Consider the following 18,140-nt stretch of genomic DNA (forward strand, 5'->3'; position numbering starts at 1 on the left):
AAAAAAAAAAAAAAAAGAGAGAGATAGAAAAGGAGAAAGACAAACGGACAGAGGTAGAAAGCCACATGGACACTGGGGCCAGAGATCAGTGGTAGTGACGCGTCTGCAGGCCAAGGAACGCGGGCATCTCCAGGAGCTGCCGGAAGCTGTGTGTGTAAGCCTCCAGGATGTGGCACTCTGTTAGAGCAACCCCAAGACATAGATCCCAGGAACAGAACACAGAAAAGGGAGGGGAGGCGGCCTTGGACCCGCTGTGCCACTCTGGCCCTTCTGTTCAATTCCCTGAGTGAACTGTCAATCCTGAAGCCCCTTCTAGCCACTGGCTCACCGGTTCTGAGAAGGGAATGTGGGTGCCCTGGAGCTGGACCAGCCAGGCAGGAAGCAGCCTCGCCCCAGCCCCTCTCGTCAGGCCCCGGCTCACACAGGCCCTTCAGAGCTGGTAAGCGCATTGCCCCAGCCTCGGCCAGCCCTTCTTCTACTCGGTCCCATCATGGCACAGCTTTCCGCTGTGTCTCCTCTGGCTCAAGGGACCCATGCATCCAGCCCTCCTGGGACGACCCCAGCACACATCTGTTGTCCCGCTGTAGTCATTCAAGGGTCCTTTTCACTCCCAAGTGTCCCCCAAGGGACAGTAAGTTATATGGTCGCCCTCCCTGGGGCCACAATTGCACCCCACCAGAGAAGGGTCTTAGTAGCCTCACCCAGGGTCAGGGAGCCACCGCACAGCGGTGACAGGTACCTGAGACAGCTACGTAGCAGCTTCTTCTGCTTCAAGCCATCTCTCTTTATGCAGAGCAGAACCAGAACCCTGGTTAAAGGCTCCAGAGGAGGCCACTGCTCACGGGGCCTCCGGGCCTCTTCTTGGAAGACAGCCCTGGCTCCAAAAGGGCAGGGGCAACTGCCCTGGGACGAAGGCCCCTCTGCACTGCGCCTGCTCCCGCCATCCACCCTGTGCCCCTGGTTCCGGCAGCCGCAGGGTCATTCCCGACAGACTTTAAAGTCGCACTAAGTTGCTGGACTTCCTTTTCTCTTTACTAAATCAGAGTGACGGGAATGGGAGCACATCCGGCACACACAGACGTGATGCGCTGGTCCGGAGCGCCCCACCTCTCTGCCCCGCCCCCCCAACCCCTGGGTTTTAAGCCAGCTGTTGGCTGCTCCACTAGGAGCAGATTGTGGGGAAACGGGCTGAAGTCGCAGGGGAAGAGATGTGAGGCAGATAAAGAGGAAGAATTTCCTGGCTGGGGTGGGGCCGCCAGGGCACTGGGTGAGAGGCTGCCCACCCTCCCTCCCTCCCTGGTGAAAGTCTGCAGAAGCGCGAGGAGGTCGGATCTGTGTGGGAGGGTCTAGGTGTGGCCTGCCTGGGAGTAGGAGGGGGATCAGATGACCTTTCAGGTCTCCTAGGGTCAAAGACTCCCTGATAAATGGCAGTCACTAAAGGCAGGAGGGAGGCTCTGGGAGGTGACTGACTTCAAAACACCACAGGCTGCAGCTCTGAGGTCCTCAAACGTTAAGGATGGCATCCTCGAAAACGAGGCTTTCCTCATCACCCACATCCTTTAAGCGGTCCTAGACACCCGGCCGGGACATCTCTCTCGTCCTCAATTCAGGAGACGGAAATGTGATGCTGACTCCAAGTCTCCTCATCCCACCAAAGGGTCCCCGGCCACCTCCTCAGCCCACCACGTGCCCCTCCTTCCCCTCCACTCCCCACCCTCCAGCAACACCAGACACTTCCCCGGACGCTCCTTTCCCAGACCCCAGGCTTACCGATGCTCTCAGAAATGCATCCCAGCTCCCTGTGAGGAGAGTGGGGAGCAGAGGGAAGGCTGCCCAGGGCTCCCTTCCCATGGATGGGACGCTCTGCTGGGGACCCGTGCCAGTCCTGGAGACCCTGAGGGACGTTTTGGTCAGTGTCTGCTCAGTGGCACCGGACTGGGCTGCCAGGCACAGGCGGTCTCGGTGTGAGAGTCCAGCCTCTGGGAACCTCTGGGCAAGCTTCCCTGTCTGTTTCCAGACCCGTCACTGCACACACAGGCAGTGGGCATTCCTGATCTGCCTGGGCAGAGAAGCCACCCCTCCCTCCTGTCACACTGTCCATTAGGGTTGTTACAAGCACTTAAAAAATGCAAAAAAAAAAAGTGTAACACCAGGGGCCAGTGGGCCCAGGTGGAGCAGCCATTAATCACAGGGTCTCTGTGTTGTGGCCCCAGGGTGGGCAGCAGATGGCCTCTTCCCCGGGCCAATATGAGCTGCAGCCTAATTACAGGGGACAGTGACCCCAGGGAGCAGAGTTCAGGCTCCGGTCATAGCTGTACCAGGAGCCAGCTGCTCCCCGGGCCTGCAGAGCCAGGGGAGAGGTTTGGGGGACCAGCACTCAATGACATGACCCAAAGTGCCCCAAGCTGGGCTGGAGGTGAGGGCAGAGCCACCATGGCCACAAAGCCCCCCCCCCGGGAACCTACACAGAGCCACCTAGTTTAGGTTCTGTTGGACCTGAGGGTGAGGGGGACCTGGTCTCCATCCTCAAAGACGCGAAGAGGCTGGCAAAGAACAAGAGTCACAGATAAGAGATGGGTCTTTTGTATGGAAGAGGCCACAGCTGGGTGCAGAAGACTCCAGAAGGTAATTGGAGAGGGGTAGCAGCTCCAGAAGACGGGCTGTCCGGCTGCTCCAAACAGCCCAGGGCGGGACTGAGACGTCTCTCAGACTCGGCCAGGGCCCCTGTTGCTCTGAGTCGACATGCTTGGGAAACTCCATGAAGCCCAGCCAGTACTCAAAAAGCTACCTGGAAACCTAGTGGGCAGGACGGGCCCCTGGGTGGACCCCTGGTATACCCCAAGAGCCATACACAGCCAGGGGGCCCCATACTTCAGCCCAGAAGCCTTGTGGGGGGCCGGAGCCCAAGGAGGAGTGGGTGATGCGACCAGAGTGGCCTACAAGAGAGGGCTACAGCACAGGGGCCGCTGCTGAGAAGTCCAGGGAACACCACCTGCCTTTGGGAACAGGGTTGGTGAAGTGAGGGCTGGGTGGGGTGGTCAGGCTTCATCGTGCAGCTTCCCCACCGGCAGACGCACGAGCCTCTGGAATCTGTCCACAGAAATGACAAATGTTCCGCTCCTACTCCTGTTCCACACTCGTCCATCAAGAGTGGCAGAGACAGACACTTCTGACCATCCACCTTGGGACCTGGACCCAAGTGGGGGTTTCTAGAGGGGCAGGTCCAGGGGAAAGGGTCTCCTCAGAGGCAGCTGCCATTCAGAAGACCAGAGATGAGAACCTCACCATGCCCTCTTCAGACAGAGGAGACCCATGGGGCCTCCGAGCCCGGCTTCCTGCTCCCCACCCCCGCTCCCTCCACTCACCCCAAGCCTAGAACATTCTGCTCCCCCTAACATCAGCTGCTGCAGTGGACTGAATAGTGACCCCTGTGATTGTGGCAGGGTTGAAATAGGGTCTCTGCAGGTGCAGTCAAGGATCCCAAGACGGGAGCGCCCTGAGTTTAGTGTGGGCTCTCAATGCAATAAAAAGCGTCCTTACAAGACACAGACCAAAGGCCATGTGAACACGCAGCAGGGAGTGGCGGGACGCATATGCATGCCCGGGAGCATCTGGAGCCACAAAAGCTAGGAGAGAGGCCTGGGCCAGGGCCTCCCTCAGAGCCCCCAAAGGATCAGCCTGGTCAACACCTTGGTTTTGAACTTCTGGCCACCAGAACCCTTTTAAGCCCCCAGCTCGTGGGGCTTTGTTGCGGCAACCCCAGGAAATTGGCACGGGGGCTTCCTCCCCTGCTAAGCCTGGTACCCGAGGCTTCGCAGCCCTCTCTGGCTAACCACACCAACCCCATGACTTTCAGGTGACTTGTGTGTCCTGCTCTTCTGTTTAACTTCCAGTGCCTGCCTGGTCACAGCTTCTAGGCGGTGGGCAATTTATTCTTCTCTCTCGTTATATGAATCCCCTGGGCCTCCGACTGCTCATCTACCCTTCACTGAAGGCTGAAGCTAAAATCCCAGAGAGAACTGACCCCTCCTGTGGGCAGGGCTGGCACTGTGCCCCCTGCACAGCCAGAGGGTAACAGGCTGAAACGTGTCCCTGTAAGGTGTCTTCCTTCTGCCCGTACTTTCCAAGTGGGGAAGGCAGAAAGGCCTCCCCACCACTCCCCCAGCCCCCAGGGCAGGAAGCCTGTGGTCACCTGTCCAAAAGGGTCAGGTGGACAGACAACTACCCCTCCCAGGTCACATCTCCCTCAGAGGGCCCCTCAGTTCTGCTGGTGGCCTATGAGAGAAGGAAAGAGTTGTTTACAGTAAACTCCAAACCCTGGTGCCAGAGAGGCCCAGGGCTGAGCCAGGAGCCCCCACCCCCACTGCCCCGAGCTGCCAATTCAGCCCAGCTCAGCTCTGTAACCTCTGACCTGCCTGTGGGCCACGGGAGCCAGGCCTGCCAATCAGCACCTCCCGGATTCCCAGTGGCTGAGCGCTTCCCGGCCCTTCCCGGACAGCGTGGGCTACAGGGGACACTGAGCAGAAAGACAGCCAAGCCATCCACTGCCCAGGAACTGCCCAGGCCCCACTGCAGCAGCAGGGACACGCACCGCCCAGTGCGAGACGCCTCTGCAGGAGGAGGTGGGGACAGGAGAGAGTGTGAGGGGCACAGGGTGCAGGAGGACTCATTCTTCTCTTAATTAAATCGCAGGCTTCAGCCAAGTCGTCCCCAGCATGACTGCTTGCATGGGAAGCCCACAGCTGAGGGGCTGTCTGGGTGTGGCATGCAGGAGTCACAAGTGCCATCTACACCCCACCCCAGGCCAGGCAGATGACCTCTCTGGCCTCAGTTTCCTGGTGAGGAACAGGAAGGGCTGGACTGAAAGATCTCTTCCAGCCCGGACACAGAATGACCCCACAAGGGCCATGGTGAGGTCTGTCCCAGCTCCACACACTAACTTGGGCAGCAATATCCAAAGGCACAGCCGCAGGGGCCCTGGAGCAGGGACAAGGAGGACCAGCCCACTTCACCCTCCTGGGCAGAGATCAAGGACCCTGCCTCTGGCCCACATTCCTTGTGGCCAAAAATGCAGAAGCCACAATGCCGGCAGAGATGGCGCCCAGCCACCTGGACCTTCGGGCAAAGCAGAGTTCACCTGGTACCTCAGACCTGCAGCACAAGGGAGCCAGCCCCACGCCCCTGTGCCCGCACTGCCAGCGACCTGCAACACGAGGGAACAAGCCCCACGCCCCTGTGCCCGCACTGCCAGTGACCAGGGACCAGGGAATGGGTCGATTTCCGGCCTCTGCTTCCTCATCTCTCAAGCCCAGTGGGGAGATTAGGTTGGGTGATGTGTTTTTCTTTTTGACAGTGAACTGTCACTTATTTTTATTTTTATTCTTAAGAGGGTGGGTCTCCCTATGTTGCCCAGGCTGGTCTCAAACTCCTGGGCTTAAGGATTCCTCCTGCCTCAGCCTCCCAGAGTGCTGGGATTACGGACGTGAGCCACCACGAACTTTAAAAAACAACATCTATTGCTTTTTTCCTATCAAAGGAATTTAGGCACAGGCAGAAAATTTGCAAAATGCAGAAAAACAAAGGGAAAAATCTAGAAATCCACAGCCCGGGTAACCTCCATCAATATTCTGACAAATATCTTTCTACTCTGTACTGAGGTATGTGTCTGTGTGTGTATATGTGTGTGTTGTGTGTATGTATGTGTGTGTATGCGTGTGTGTGTTTGTGTGTATGTGTGTAAAGCAGGTTCATACAGTGACGATGCTGGGTGCTTTTCTCCATGTGGCACTATGTGGCTGAGGTCGTGTGTGTGTGTGTGTGTGTGTGTGTGTGTGTGTGTGTGTGTTTGAAACAGGTTCATACAGTGACAATGCTGGGTGCTTTTCTCCATGTGGCGCTATGTGGCTGAGGTTCCTACGCATTTTGGGCCCGTTCTCTCGTTTCCTCCATAGTTCTAACGTCTTAATTCCAGTTATGTCATTCTCAGCTCTGACTGTTCAGGAGAATCATGTCTGGATCTTACTAAAAACTGGATTGCTGGTCCCCAACTCCCAGTGGTTCTGGCTCAGGAGGGCCAGGTGAGCCTGGGCACTGCGGAGTGTTTCTAGGGAGCTGCAGCTGTGGACCTCTGCCTCCAGAAGACTCACAAGCCTCCTCTCCCCCAACTCCTCATCCCTCCCCTAGAGAATCTTACAGAGGAAAGCCTCCAACCGGAGGCTGCTGGGGACCTGGAGTTGCCAGCTCACAGCCCCACCCTGCCCCCACCTTCCCGGGACAAGTTAACCAAGGACAACATCCAGCCTCAGCTGCCAAGCCTCGGCTCCAGGGTCGGTCACACACCGAAGGACATGCAGAAGCCACTGCATGCCAGGCACCGCTGAGGACAAAGACCTGAATGACGAGGGGAACATGGTCACAAGGTCCCAAAACCTGCCCAAGGTCCCACAGGCAGGGCCTTGGAAATCCATGATAAAACCCAGTTTAACACCCTGCCCTGGAACACAGGCAGGAGAGGGAGGCAGCCCCCAGCCAGCCTCTTCAAGAATCGCCCCACTCCGGGTCACAGCCAGGGCAGCCGGCGCCTTCCTCCCGGCTCGACAGCCCTCGAGGTCAGGAGCCAGCTAGCCCATCATTGTCCCCTTTCCACTAGGGCCTGGCACCCTGCCTGGCATGTAGCAGACGCCTAAGAAGGGTTCACTGTGTTGCTTCTGCAGCAGTCAGTGTATATGAGTGCTTACCATACACGAAGACAGTGATTTACTCTTGTCCCCATTTCACAGATGGGAAACTGAGGCACTGAGAGGCTGACTCCCCTACATTGCTGTGTGGACAAGGGTAAGGCCGGACGTGAGCCGGCATGCTGGGCCGTCACACTCTCTGACTCCACACTCCTGGGCCTGGGAGAGCTTCCCTTGGAGATCCCCACAACGCTGGCACCACCCTCGGCCTCTCCAGGCTCCCGCTCCCACGCCGCCCAGCCACCCTGCCAGGTAGCACTGTTATTCTGGTTTCGCAAACACAGTCACTGAGTGGGAGAGCAGCCAGGCTGAACTGAGGCAGAAGGCAGCCCTGAAGGACCACAGGGCCAGGACCCCCAGCCATCCCCACTCTCCAAGGACTAGTAGACTGAGATTTCCAATATGCTCAGGCAGGGGCCAGGGAACAGGTCTCTGCAGCGGGGAGTGACGGATGGATGCAGGTGTGGGACGGGAAGGACCCGGGCCAGTCTTCCAGTGCTGGGGCCTCAGCAGCCCAATCTATCTTGTTGGGCTCTAGGGGGGGATTAAAAGAGACCTTGTATACGAAGTACCAGCCCAGGGCCTGGCACCTAGGAGGTGCTCAATAAAAGGAAATGGTTATGAAAAATAACAAGGAGAAGCTTGGTCAGAGGAGGTGCCTGTGGGGAATGGGGGAACAGCTGGAAGGGCCTGGACTTGGGTCAGAGACAAAGAATGTAAGGAGGGAGGGGGGGAGGGGGAGGGGGAGTGGGAGGGAAGAAAGGAGGGAGGGAGGGAGAGAAGGAGGGCAGGGCCAGGACAGCTGGCTCCAGGGCAGCTGTGTGCAGGAGCCTGCTTCATCATTTAAACATTAGGAGAGGTGTAAATATTTGAGTGAGGTCGTCCCAGCCTGGCCTTGCTATGGCCACAGCCAGGGCTGGGGGAAGAGTTCCTCCCGCACCGGGGTCTCCGTTCTGTGGCCCCCACCCCAGCTGTCCCTGGGAGCAGCAACCAGGCAGGGCAGGGGGCTGGGGGAACCTGCGTCTGCCTCCACTCTCCTCCCTCTGCACTGCACTGGGCCTGCAAAGGTGCGAATGAAGGCTCTCCTCCCCCACCCGCCCCCAAGGGGCCCAGACAGCCAAGGGTTTCTTTTGTAGTTTAGAAAAAAAGCAAAGCAGCCCTATCTGAGGTTTCTGGTGGAGGCTGAGGGTTTAAAGCTCGCTGCTACAAACCTGCAGCCCCCTCTGCCCTTCCCATAGTGCCTCTTCCCCACCTGGGTTATATCACCACCCAGGTCCCTCCCAGCCCTCCAGGCCTCCTGGGGAGGAGGACAGATGCAAAGCCTGGATCTCATGGGCAGCAGGGCCCCTTCGATGCTGTGGTGCACTCCGCTTGGATGGGGGAGCCTGTCTCATGCCATGACCTGTGCTTGCACCAACAGCCCTCTCCCCCACCTCCCACCGCAGCACCGAGGGCAGCTGTGCCAGGCACAAGCATACAGAGTCTTACACACACACTATGAGTCTGCAGAAATGGCAAGACAAGGCCAAGCGTGGTGGCTCACACCTGTAATCCCAGCACTTCAGGAGGCCAAGGTGGGTGGATCACCTGAGGTCAGGAGTTCGAGACCAGCCTGGCCAATGGGATGAAACCCTGCCTCTACTAAAAATTTAAAAAATTAGCTGGGCATGGTGGTGGTCACCTGTAGTCCCAGCTACTCAGGAGGCTGAGGCAGGAGAAGCACTTGAACCTGGGAGACTGAGGTTGCAGTGAGCCAAGGTCGGGCCACTGCACAGCCTAGGCAACAAGAGTGAAACTCTGTCTCAAAAAATAGAAGAAAATAAAATAAAAGAGGGAGCCGCAGTGGCTCAGGTCAGCTGTCTGGTGCCTGAGGAGGCGAGGTCAGGCAGTCAGGGCCAGCCTGGGCAACATTAAACAACCTCTCATCCATAAAAAAAAAGAAGAAAAGAAAAGAAAAGCTGGCCAGCATCACCTGCCTGGAAACCTGCCTGGCAAACTCCTACCCCAGTCTCTGGCTAGGAGGCCTTCCTCCAGGAAGCCCTCCTGTTCTGCTCCTTCTCCTGAGTCCATGCCTAGATCCCTAGTGCCTAGAACAGACCTGGCCCTTGGGGTACCCATGGACAGCTGTTGGAGAAACAGTGCCTCTCCCACTCCCAGCGACGCTCCTGGCCTGGCACGACATTTAGCAGTAACGCTCCTCATGTGGCTACCAAGGAGCACCCCTCACCGGGCAGTCTGTGCCAGGGATTCCAGGCCTTCATTTTAAACCAAAGGAAAAAACCCAACCCCAGCAAACGTACAGAGCCCTCCATTCCCTGACCTCTAATGAGGGGCAAGAGGCAGAGGACAGAGGAGGAGGCCGCCCCTCCACACCTGGTTTGGAGCCAGGAAGACATGTATGCTCTTACTGCAGATAACATCAGTCTCCAGGGGACACAGAGCAGGTGCCTGGCCTGCCCCTTGCAGGGAAACTGCCCACCCATGTGGAAAGCAGGGCCAAGGGTCCCTGCTTGGAACCAGCTTCCTGTACATGGGGTGGGGTGGGGACAGAAGGAGATCCTGCCGGACCGCATGGAAATGCACCAGCCACTGGCTGCTGAGCTGGCAGAAGCGGAGCCATCTCCATCTTCCAGGCCCCGCCTGGGGGTTGAGAGGCTAGGTGTCTCCGCCCAGGCCACACTCCCCACACCTGGGATTGCTCTCTTCCCGCCAAAAAGATGAGATGGGTCCATCCAGAACCTCGGGGAGATAGGAAGGGGTCTACCTGGGCCCAAGTGGCTCCCTCCCCCATGCTCAAGCGGTCCCAAAGGAGGTACCAGGACCCCCAGGCCCTGCCCCAGGGAGCTGCTGTTGCCTGCAAAGTCTGTAGACGGAGACAGCCAGGAACGCCCTTCATGCCCCTGGCGACAGGTTAGAGGCTTCGAAACCAGGCTCAGAGTCAGAAAAGACCCGCCTCAGGCTATGAAGGGCTCCTGAGAGCTCCAACCCCTCAGAGGGGCAGCGCTGTGGAAGGGAAGAGACGGAAAAGCCAGCGGCCTCGACCTGTCCATTCAGACTCTACCTAAGACCCAGGTGGCACGAGACAACCGCCTACTCCCCACCCCAGCCTTCCGCCACCCCCCAAGACCTGAGCCTCTGAGGGTGCCCTTTGAAGACAAGGGGATGTGGGGTAACTGCCCCCCATCTTGACACCCAGAAGCAACCTGCGTCTCCAGATGACCCTTCCAATGGCCAGAGTTAGGAGGAGGGGAGAGGAAGCAGGTGGATGGGAAGGCTGGGGGAGACTCTCCCAGGAAAGCTGCTCTGAGTGGCCGCAAGGCTTCACTGCCCACGTCTAAGGCAGAGGAGCCGGGCTCTGGGGACACAGGAAACTCGACGCCATGTGGGGAGCAGAGCACTGTGATGTGTTTGAGGCCAGCCCCCTTGATTTTCTGGATATTGGACAAATGATGGCTTCCCCAGTTGGCCCAGATGCCAGGGGAGATGGAACCCCAAAGTCTGTAGGGGGAGATTCAGGAATTTCAGGGGAAAAAGATGGACAAGAAGAAACAAAAGAATACAAGAAGCCAAGTAGAGTCTGGGCCCCGATTTCTCGCCTCCCCCACGGCCACGGGAATCCCTGGAGACCCAGTTGCAGGAGCAGCGGGGGCAGGCACAGGGTAAGGAGGTAGGGGCGGGAGGCAGGAGGGGTGCCTCACTGTTTATGCTCCCGGCTGACATCAATGCCCTCTTCTTGTCCCTCTGTCTACATTTCTGGGCATTGGCAGGACTTTTAAAAACGACAACAAACTTGAAGTCTCTAGAATGTCTGCTGGAGCAGTCTAAACGGAGCCTCAGGCTGTGTAGACCAAATTAAACAGCCTGAGCCCAGAAATGCCCCCAGGCGCCTGGGGGTGTCTAGGGGCCAAATGGTGGGTCTGTTTGGCTGGACAGATGACAAATCCTCCCACTTCTGTGACTGTGTTCCAGAGAGTTCCGGACCCTTTGGTCTCATAAGCAACTCAGAGCCTCCAAATTTGGGAAAAACCAAGAGAGCTTTGGAAAGAAAGCCAGTGTTTGACCATTTTTCCTCAGCGGTTTTGTCAAGGGAGAGAGCACAGGAACTTGGTTTTTGGCTGGGTTTCTGGGATGAATCAAAAAAAAGATGGGGGCTGGGGTGGTGGAATCGCCTGGAGTTGCAGCCTAGAGGAACAGACGAGCCCCATCCCTGGCATGGTGAGGGAGGGGCATTTGGCTGGCAGGCAAAGGGAAGAGATGGCAACAGTGACGCCCTGAACCTGGTGGCCAAGCCTTATCCTGAGTGTGACCTCCCCTGATGCCTGGGTATGCAAGAAACGGGAGGTGGGAAAAGGAGGAGACCCTGCTGGTCCCCTGGCACCCAGATATCAGGGAACAGCACCTCTCTCCCGACGGGCAGGCAGAGGCCACAAGTCACCAGGCTGACCCTGGCTCCTACAGGACAAGTGCACAATCTGCACGTTTGCACCTCCCTGGTGACGCCCATCATGTGTGGCCAGCACACACGCTTTCCACCACCAAGACAGCTGACGAGCAGGCGGCCACCGCGTAGCAGGCGCTGTGCTGACTGCGCCTGATACTGACCCCTGGGGGCTCCGGCTCAGGTGGATTTGTTTTTCCAGGTACCCACCACCCTCCCCAACCTGCTGACACCCGAGGCCCAGTGTGGGGGTGTGGGGATTCTCCGAGGATAGGTCCACGGGCTGGGCAAGCAGCACCCAACTTTGGCCCATCAGCCCTGGGTCTCATCACTGGACAAGACGAGAGTGTCCCAGCTGCCGGCCCAGCTCTGCACCACACTCGACTGGGCCCTTGCAGAGGCCTGCTGGACGAGAATGTTCAGGGCAGTGGGCACCCCTCCCTGCCACACACGCCCTGCCACAACCGCTTTTCGGGGCAAGGTTGGCCTGCAGAGCCGAAAGCAGGCTGCCAGCGCCCCCGCTATCTTCACGGTCCAGTCATCCAGCAAGTGCTCGCGTCACTGTCAGCACTTGGCCCTGCAGATGGGCTCATGGTCCACCCATCTGTGACAATCCAGTGGAGGTGGGGGTAAAGGGTGGCAGGGAAGTCCAGGACAACCTCCCTGTAAGAAGAACCCGAAGTCCACATGACCCCAGCCTCCAGACAGAGTGTCAGCCAGGCAGGCAGAAGGAGGGTCCCACAGGTGCACCGAAGGCCTGGGTATCTGTTGGACTCAGAGGGACCCCATGCGGGCCCTATGGGCACTGGTGTCTGCCGTGCTTTCCATAATTAGTGGTGACCACATTGTCCGGCCTCTTTCACACCGTGGCATCAGACAGGCCCTTGCCCAAGACCTCCCATCCCCCAGACCTGTATCTTTAAGCATCCAAACCCACCTGTCCTTTGCAAACGCCCCCTTTCCCCCCACCCAGATGCCACACCAGCTGAGGCACCCACTACACCCCTAGGAGGCAGGACCTGTGCTTGGTGCCATGGCTGCATCTCACTGAGTCCCCCAGCACCCCTCGAAGAGAGCTGTTTCTAACCCCACTTTACAGGCGGGAAACAGGCAAAGACACTGAAGAAACCTAAGCTGCCCGGCTTTCCAACAGCAGAGTGAGGTCAGCCCAGGCATCCCTAAGCTGTCATACCCATCACTCATCCAAAGCACTGTCCCTCTGGATGCAAATTCTGTCCACTAGCCCCATTCAAAACCTTCCCGGACAGCCACAGCCTGCAGAAAGCATTTCCAGCCTGCGGCCACCCTGTCACCACAGGGATGTCCTGGTGTTTACCTCCACCTGCCCCTCCTGGACATCCAGCCCAGGCAGCTCCCAGCCCAGCTGCAAGGCTGGTCACAGTGCGTCTGCCGCCTGGGTGCCGTGCCTGCCCTCCTCTAAATGAACCTGCTCGCAGTCGGGACAGTGGGTCTGTCTGGCCCTGGGCTCTGAACTCAAAGAGCATCAAGTCAGTGTTGCCAGTGGCTGTGGGACCCGTGTAAGAGGCCTGCCCCTCCCCCCATGGCTCCTGCCTCCCAACACAAAGGCTCGAACTACAGGGAAGCAATATTCACAGGAGGCCTTGAGTCTTAGCTGAAAGGCAGGATTCATCACGCAAGAGGCCGACTGGCATTAATTAGGGGCAGGTCTGCACCTATTACCAAGCAACAAGGCCTTTTTCTCTAGAGAGGAAAGAGACACCTGAATTCAGCCAGCGCCAGCACCCACGTCCTGGAGGTGTCGGGACTCTCAGACAAGCAGGCACCGTTCACGTGGTCCTTCCCACCCCGGAGCCCCTCCCACGGCCTGCTCTGCCTCCAGGACACAGCTCAGAGGGTACTCCCTGGGCAACAGTGGGGGCTTGGGAGAAGTTCGGATGCCACACAGCTCTAGGATCTGAGCATGTGGGTCCTGGGCCAGATTGTTTCAACAAATACCAAGGACTTTTGGATTCCTTCTCGGCGTGCAAATCTGGTTACAGCAAACACCGCGGGGCAAAGCAGGCCAACAGCTGGCACTTGGAATGGCTTTTGTTACACAAAGACCGGAGTTGTAATCGTGTTTGCGATAACAGATTTGGCCTGAATTCGAGAAAGTACATGCCGTCTGCCAGCCCCGTGCCTCCACCAATCAGAAGGGAGACAGAGGAAGGGGTCACCCCTCTTGTCACCCCATTGCAGGGCAGTGGCGGGTGCCGCAGCCGCCTGGAGGCCCGTTTGTGCCGTGGAAAAGTAGAAAACAAGACTCCAAAAATCTCATCGGCAAAATAGAAAACATTCTCCTTGCCCCTACATGGGGGGCCTTCTCAGAGCCCTAAAACCCTGAAGCCCCAAGACCTGTCCTGAAAGGGGAGCAAAGGCGGGATGTGGGAAGTGTGAGTCTGTGGAAAACACTGATCCCCTCTCGGTTCCTGGGAACCCTGAGCCTGAAGGACCGGGCCAGAACAGCCGAAGGACTGAATGCCCATGCAGCTCACCAGTGATGGAGCATAAAGCCACGGCACCCTCCGTCCCCAAGACAGGAGGGATGGGGAAGGCCCTGGGCGAAGGAGACAGGAGGGAAGGGAAAGGTGCTCCCTAGGGAGGGGGTGGACGTGCCCAGGACATGGGGCACTGGCAGAATTTTAACTCCGAGTGTGCACACGTGCCCACAGATGGCTTCCCTTCTACCTGCTCCTTGTGGGTGTGCTGTGCCAGCCTGGGCACCTACCCCCTTTCCCAGGCCAGGTCACTTGCCCTCTGCCCTGCTTACTGCCACCAGTTCTAAACCTCCCAAGACACCCTGATCAGGGCCTGTGGCCTCCATTGCAGGATTCCAGACCTAGATGTCTGCTCAATTTGAAAACTGCCCCCAGAGATGCCATGGCTCAGAGTTCGCCCTGCTTTGGGGGGGGCCCCTGGAGTCTCCGCCCCTCAGCAACCCACATGGTGACAGGCACCCACATCCGCTGGCCTCAGGATCCGTGGGGCCACCATCCCAGCACTGCAAGGAGCCGCCAGTTTCCTTCCCACCCTTTCAGCCTACCTTGCAGGAACCGAGACACCAGGTGAGCTGTTCGGGGAAGGAGACCTGTGCTCCCACGGCACCGCTGCCGTGCCCATTCCCAGCTACTCCAGATGCCTCCCGTGGACCGGCTACACTCCTGGTGGGCACGCCTGGCCCTCTGCAGCCTGGCCCATCTGATCTTCACAGGCGGGCCCCTCCTTATGCCCCAGCCCTCTCTCCAGCCAGCTCATTCCGGCCTCCCCCACTGCTGCCGGCTGCCGCTAGCCAGAAGGCTCTCCTCCTTCCTCTCGAAATCCAGTTCCTACTCTCTCTCAAGGTCCGCCTCCTCCATACTAACTTCTCCCCCACTAGCTAGTGCTGACCTTTCTCTACTCTGTTTTGGAAGCTGCCAGTTCGCATCACCCCTTGCTGGGCTGAATGACACTCTCTCCTCCACCTCCTCCAATTACCCCTTCCCCACATCTGTCTGTCAACCCAAGGTCGTCCATCTCCCATATACACGCCCACACCCATCAGCTACATTCCAGGTTCCTCGGGCTTCAGGGAGGGTCACCCTTCCATACCCCAGGTCAGCCCCCATGCACATGCACACTCATGCACACACACACTCTCACATGCACTCACACACAAACACACACGCACACACACTCATGCACACACTCACACACACTTTCAGTGTCACACACTCACATACACACAAACACACACGCACACACACGCACACTCTCATGCACACACTCACACACACACTCACAGTCACACATACTCACATACACACAAACACACACACACTCTCATGCACACACTCACACACACTCTCACACACATCCACTCCAGCCACCTATAACTCTAAGATCAGAATCCCCAGTGAAACCATTCAGGGCACACAAGGGGGAGACTGACACGCACAGGGAACCAGCAGATCGAACCCCCCTCTCCCCAAGACTGAGAAATCTTCCTCCAGAGCCAAAGGATTGCCAACTGTTACACCAGGATGGTCTCAATGAGCCCATTGTCTTGGACTAAATTACAGGGTCATGAAACTGGCTGGGGAGGCAGCCGCAGAAGCGGCTCCAGATGGAGGCACATGGGGCGAGGGTGGAGTTACACACAGAGACCCAGGGCAGGGGCACTGACAACCTCCATGGTGCAAATGGTGACAGCTGTACAACCAACACAGCCCCAAACCCTGGCCTCCCCTCCCCCACAGGGCTCCCACTGAGCCCAGAGAGCTCTTCCCCAGAAATCCCACCAGCAGCCCAACACTTTCAGTTAGGGACTGAGAGCAGAGCTCCATCCTGCAGGTAGGAGGAGAGGTCCGCAGGGGCAGAACACAGGCTTCTCACCACAAGCGCTTACAGGAAAGTGGTCAGACCGGCTAAGTGGTGCCACTTGGACACTCAGGATAAGGGAGGCCCCTGGAGGAGCAGTCACAGGGAAGAGTTGCAAAGAGGCAGGGGCAGGGAGGCCATGTCCACTTGGGGCCTGCAGGAGGCTCAACAGAACACAGTGGACCTAGGGAGACGGAGACCCCAGTATGAGCATGTGCCCACGATGTCCAGATGAGGGGGTGTGGCGGGCGGACGGTGAGCCATCCCAACTCTGCAGATCTAGACCACCCCTCCTTCTGGCAAGCATGGATGCAAAGGGCTAGAGCCTGAAAAAGTGCTTCCACTACTAAGGTGACAAAGTGCCTATGATGTCTCCAGCTCACAGTCTGCACAGCAAGAGCTGGCCACTGGATCACAACCCCCTCCTGGATCACCACCCCACACCCTTCGCAGGCCCAGCCCTGAAGCACAGCCCCTGGCACTTTGCTTGGCATCCAGCCAAGGTTCTGGTCCCCCAAGTGGCCCCGCCTCCCCCACCAGATGGGGCAGACCTTAGGTGGGCCATGTGGGCAGCTGGGCTCAGGACACTACCCAGATGCCAGCCCTGGTTCTGGCCGTGGAGGGAGGAGTTCACCTCCCAGCTTGGCCTGACACCTGGACATTTACTCCTTTCAACCCAGCCTTTCCCTCTCCCCGCCCACCGGAGGGCTCTGCCCAAGTCTGCCTGGGAGCCCCTCGGAGGGGGCGGGGGCTCCAGGTCCCGGCAGAAGCAGGCCCGCCCCTCAGAAGCCCTGCCCCAGAGCGCTGGAGACCATTGTGTGAGCTTCCCCTCCGCCGGCCGTATTTACTCCCGCGGACTGACGCAGGATGCAGAGCCCCAGCACCGGCAGTCACGAGGACGCAGGAAAGCGCACGCACTCACAGGCTCAGGGACGCGGACGCCAGACCCAGGCTCGGAGGGAGCAGCCCCGCAAGTCCCAACACACTTTGTAAACCCCGAAGACAGGAGAGGGCCAAAATGCTCTCCGTGCCGGCACGCAGGCCCTTCTGCCCCCCACAGCCCGATTCTGGGAGGCGGATGAGGATGTCCCAGGCCTGGATGGGGGCCATGGGACGTCCCACTCTGGATCCTGCCACAGCCTGGGCCGTGTCCGTTCTGTGCTAGTGGCCCGTGGGCTGTACAACTTGGCGGCCCCGAAACTGGCGTGGGGGAGGGGAGGGCGGTCCACACGAGCAGGACGGCTGTCCACTCGGTCGGAGGTGAGGAATGATCTCCCTATCCCGGCGCCGGGTCCAAGAGGTCCCGAGAGCCGCTGGGAAGAGCCAAAGGGAGGGAACCCATGGATTTCCTGGAGTGAAACTGCGCGCCCTGGAGAGTTCGGAGGCAGCCCCGGGAGCCCTCGAGGCGGTCACTGTCGCTCGGCAAACACAAACAACAATAAAAGGAAGGAAACACAGGCGGCAGTGTGCAGGGCGAGCGCAGGGTCTTGTGAGGGCGTGTAGAGTCCCCGCAGGTCCCCCAAACAGGGTCCCCCACGTAGGCGACGCGGGCACGGGGCTGGGGGCGCTCTTGGCGGGAGGGCGCCTGGATTGGGGGTCCCGCCTCCCCTCAGCGCACCCCAGTCCCACGCCAGGCCCACCCGTGGGGTCCTCTCCAGCAAGCCCGCGGCAGCCAGCCCAGCACCCACCTTCGAAGTCCGAAATGATCCCGTCCAGCTGCGCGTTGACCGCAGGGTCCGACATGGTGGCTGGTGGGCAAGTGGGTCGAGCGGAGGGAGGCGGCGAGGAAGCGCCCCCGGCGGGGCCCGGGCCCTGCGCGCTGGCTGGGGCGCCGCGCCCGCGCTCCTGCAGTGCAGAGCTCGCTGCCGGAGGAGCCCCTCGGCCCCCAGGCTCAGCTGAATGAATGGGGGAGGAAGGCGGGCGCCGGCCCCTCCCCGCGCGCTGCGCCCCCGCCCCGCCTCCGCCTCCCGGGCGGATCAGGTTCCTGCACCGGCGCTGGCCCTCCCGGTCTAGCACTGGCTGCTCGGCCCGCCTGTCAAGGCCGGGCCTGGGGGGCTGGGGCCCGAGCGGCCGCTGGGGGACAGTCCTGGGCACAAGACCGGAGGACCCCCCTTCTCCCCTCCTGGCCCGCGCCCAGGGGACGGTGAGGGATGCGGCCTCAGCCCCTCCCCCGTGGGCTCCCCGCTGCGGCCAGATGTGGGCGGATGTGGAGGCCGGGCTGTAGCGAGGGGGGCGGGCGCCCAGAGGGGAAGAGATTCCTCCCCTTCCCCGAGCTCAGGGTCCTTCTGCGGGAGGCTGTATTTGGGCAGCCAAACAAAGTTCGCTGTCAACGCCGCCGCGCGCTCTGCGCTTGCAAGGGTTAAGTGGAGGCGCACGCGGCGGGCGGGCGAGATCCCAGCCTGTGGGCTCAAGACCGAGGGGCGAGGGGCAAACACGAGAGTCCCATGGCACCAGCCAGAGGCCACCAACTCCCACCCACCAAAGGCACCCCTGCAGCTAACACCCCCACCACGACCCCCCCAAGCCGGGGGCCACTGCTGCACCCATGGGTGGGCCCTGGAGAAGGCACTGGCCCGGAGAGGGGGCGC

General features: G+C 59.4%; 1 protein-coding gene across 4 annotated transcripts in view; it reads right to left on the reverse strand.

Annotated features, from left to right (window-relative positions):
• Nucleotides 1-18,140, reverse strand: part of SEPTIN9 (septin 9) — a 211,982-nt gene that overhangs the window by 111,053 nt on the left and 82,789 nt on the right. Inside the window, exon 1 of one of the 4 annotated variants that reach the window (XM_017525027.2) lies at nucleotides 17,241-17,876. The exons of 2 other annotated variants lie outside the window; for them this stretch is intronic. In XM_017525027.2, coding sequence (XP_017380516.1) covers nucleotides 17,241-17,295 — 55 coding nt within the window. In that variant the 5' untranslated portion in view covers nucleotides 17,296-17,876. Of the gene's footprint in view, nucleotides 1-14,239; nucleotides 14,716-17,240; nucleotides 17,877-18,140 lie in introns of those variants that run through there. One more of the 4 variants, XM_017525030.2, reaches the window with a different exon arrangement.

The sequence above is a fragment of the Cebus imitator genome, unplaced genomic scaffold (assembly GCF_001604975.1).
Source record: "Cebus imitator isolate Cc_AM_T3 unplaced genomic scaffold, Cebus_imitator-1.0 Scaffold36, whole genome shotgun sequence".
NCBI classification, from domain to species: domain Eukaryota; kingdom Metazoa; phylum Chordata; class Mammalia; order Primates; family Cebidae; genus Cebus; species Cebus imitator.